This window comes from Triticum dicoccoides, unplaced genomic scaffold (genome assembly GCF_002162155.2).
Source record: "Triticum dicoccoides isolate Atlit2015 ecotype Zavitan unplaced genomic scaffold, WEW_v2.0 scaffold175146, whole genome shotgun sequence".
In the NCBI taxonomy this organism is placed as follows: Eukaryota; Viridiplantae; Streptophyta; class Magnoliopsida; order Poales; family Poaceae; genus Triticum; species Triticum dicoccoides.
Genome location: NW_021223334.1, coordinates 110 through 2,066, shown reverse-complemented (window position 1 = coordinate 2,066; position 1,957 = coordinate 110). Strand labels below are relative to the sequence as shown.

General features: G+C 44.4%; 1 protein-coding gene across 1 annotated transcript; it reads left to right on the top strand.

Annotated features, from left to right (window-relative positions):
• Positions 1-443: 443 nt before the first annotated feature.
• On the top strand, positions 444-1,165 carry LOC119344595 (the record flags this gene model as incomplete). Its single annotated transcript, XM_037614987.1, has 1 exon — positions 444-1,165. A coding segment is annotated over one exon (471 nt), but the record flags the coding sequence as incomplete, so codon positions are not given.
• Between the last annotated feature and the right edge of the window lie 792 nt (positions 1,166-1,957).

The following is a 1,957-nucleotide window of genomic DNA, read 5'->3' as shown; positions in this document are numbered from 1 at the left end:
CAGAACAGTACCAAACCTAATATATGCATATAAGGATTTTCCGGAAATGTTGTTTTGTTGTTCCGGCCTCATTTAAACTTGCCTAGATAGATAGTTTCATTATGCTTCACCTCTTGCCATGCTAAAAACATTTAATATTGTTGAGTACATAAACGAGATCGAACTAAATAAGTCATGTGGTGTTTCGTCAATATGCAACGGAGTTGCATGTTGAGCTCCACTTAATTTGTAATTTTGTTTGTTGCACTTTGCCATGTCATGCCTCTTTAAACCGGACATACATCATACTTGTTTGTGCATCGTGCCATGCTTATGTGGTGGTTGTTTACTATGTTGTTTGCTTCTTTCCGGCATTGCTTCTTCGGGTTAGTTCCGATAACGTCGCGTTTGTGAGGTTCCGTTCGACTACGTCTGTTTGTCTTCTTCATGGACTCATTCTTCTTCCTTGCGGGATCTGCACACTTGCTGCCACTGATCCTGACGAGGTGGTTGTCCGACGTGCCAAATACTTGTTGACCAATGGTTTCAGGTGCTACAGCCTGTTCAAGAACAACTGCGAAGACTTTGCTATATACTGCAAGACTGGTCTGCTTGTGGCTGAGCAAGGCAACGTCGGGCTCGGGCAGAGTGGGCAGGCTGTGTCCATCATCGGCGGCCCTCTTGCTGCTGTGGTTTCGACCCCTTTCCGCCTAGTAACCACGAACATCTATGGAGTGGCGGTGATGGCTGTCGGGGTGTACTGTGTCAGCAGGTATGCAGGTGACATTGGCAACCGCCGAGACGTGCTGAAAGTGGAAGTGGAGGACCTGACTGCCGGGCTCGCAAGCGGCCGGATTCGTCCGGCGAACATCAGTCAGCTGGCCACTCCAGGGCAAGTCCAGGTTCCGGCCGTGACCACACTAGTTGCTGCTTAGAATGCGGCACTGATGTTGTAAAATATGGAGATGTATACATCACCATCACTACTGCTATATGTACCACCGAAATCGTTGTTCAAACCTGCTAAAACTGTGCCAGGAGTGAAATTCCCATTCAGCAAGAGCTGTGTGTCAGAGTGTTGTATCCGCTACGGTCGTGTATGGTTTCTCATTAGTATTGTATAAAGAAGGTTGAACATTGGTGTGTAGTTTTCTCGAATTTGTATCAAGATTTCCGCTCCTGTCTATTTCTGGCTTCTGTTTTCACTTCTTGGGGAAACGTTTGCACATTGCAGAAAATATCACCTGATCCAGCATTCATTCTTAACATGAGGTGTGAGTATGTCAAGTTGTCAACAAAACCTGAACCTGTGTTGTGCTTGTGTGCCAACAAAATGGAACAGCAGTTTTACAAACGCATTTTCTCGAGATCCTGTCTTTAGATAGATCATATCCAGATAAGGAACTGATGGTGAGTGTATGTAACAATATACAGAAAAATGTTCAAATCTTATATATAAATTATCTCTGTGTTCCAAGCTGCCTGAAGCGGCTGCTTATACGAGCGTATGTAGTAACTGAATTTAGCCTCACTTTTTGCTTTTTGGAGGAAGTATTAGAACTATTTTTGTACCATAACCATTTCTGGATTGTGGGCCAATTTATTCTTTGATCAGATCGAAGCCCACGTGCATCGCAGCCCTAAGGATTACCAGGATCGAGCACATTTATCTCATGAATAGGATAAGTTAGAACGTTTCTGTGGAGATTAGCTAAACATTGCCCACTGAGGACGTGCATTGCCATCAGAAAACATCAACTACGAGTTCATGCGGTATGTGTGGCGCTGAGGATTTATGGAGGCACTATCTTCTGGAATGTACAATGTCTACATGTATATAGGCACTTGATTCGTCATAGGTTCATCTCTGGGAGAGGCTAGGCGACAGTCGATTGAAATTGTAGAAAGGGTCAGTCGATTCTCTTCCTCCTGTCTCAACCGTTAGATCAAAATTCAACCTACATTGTTCGTCTTCAAC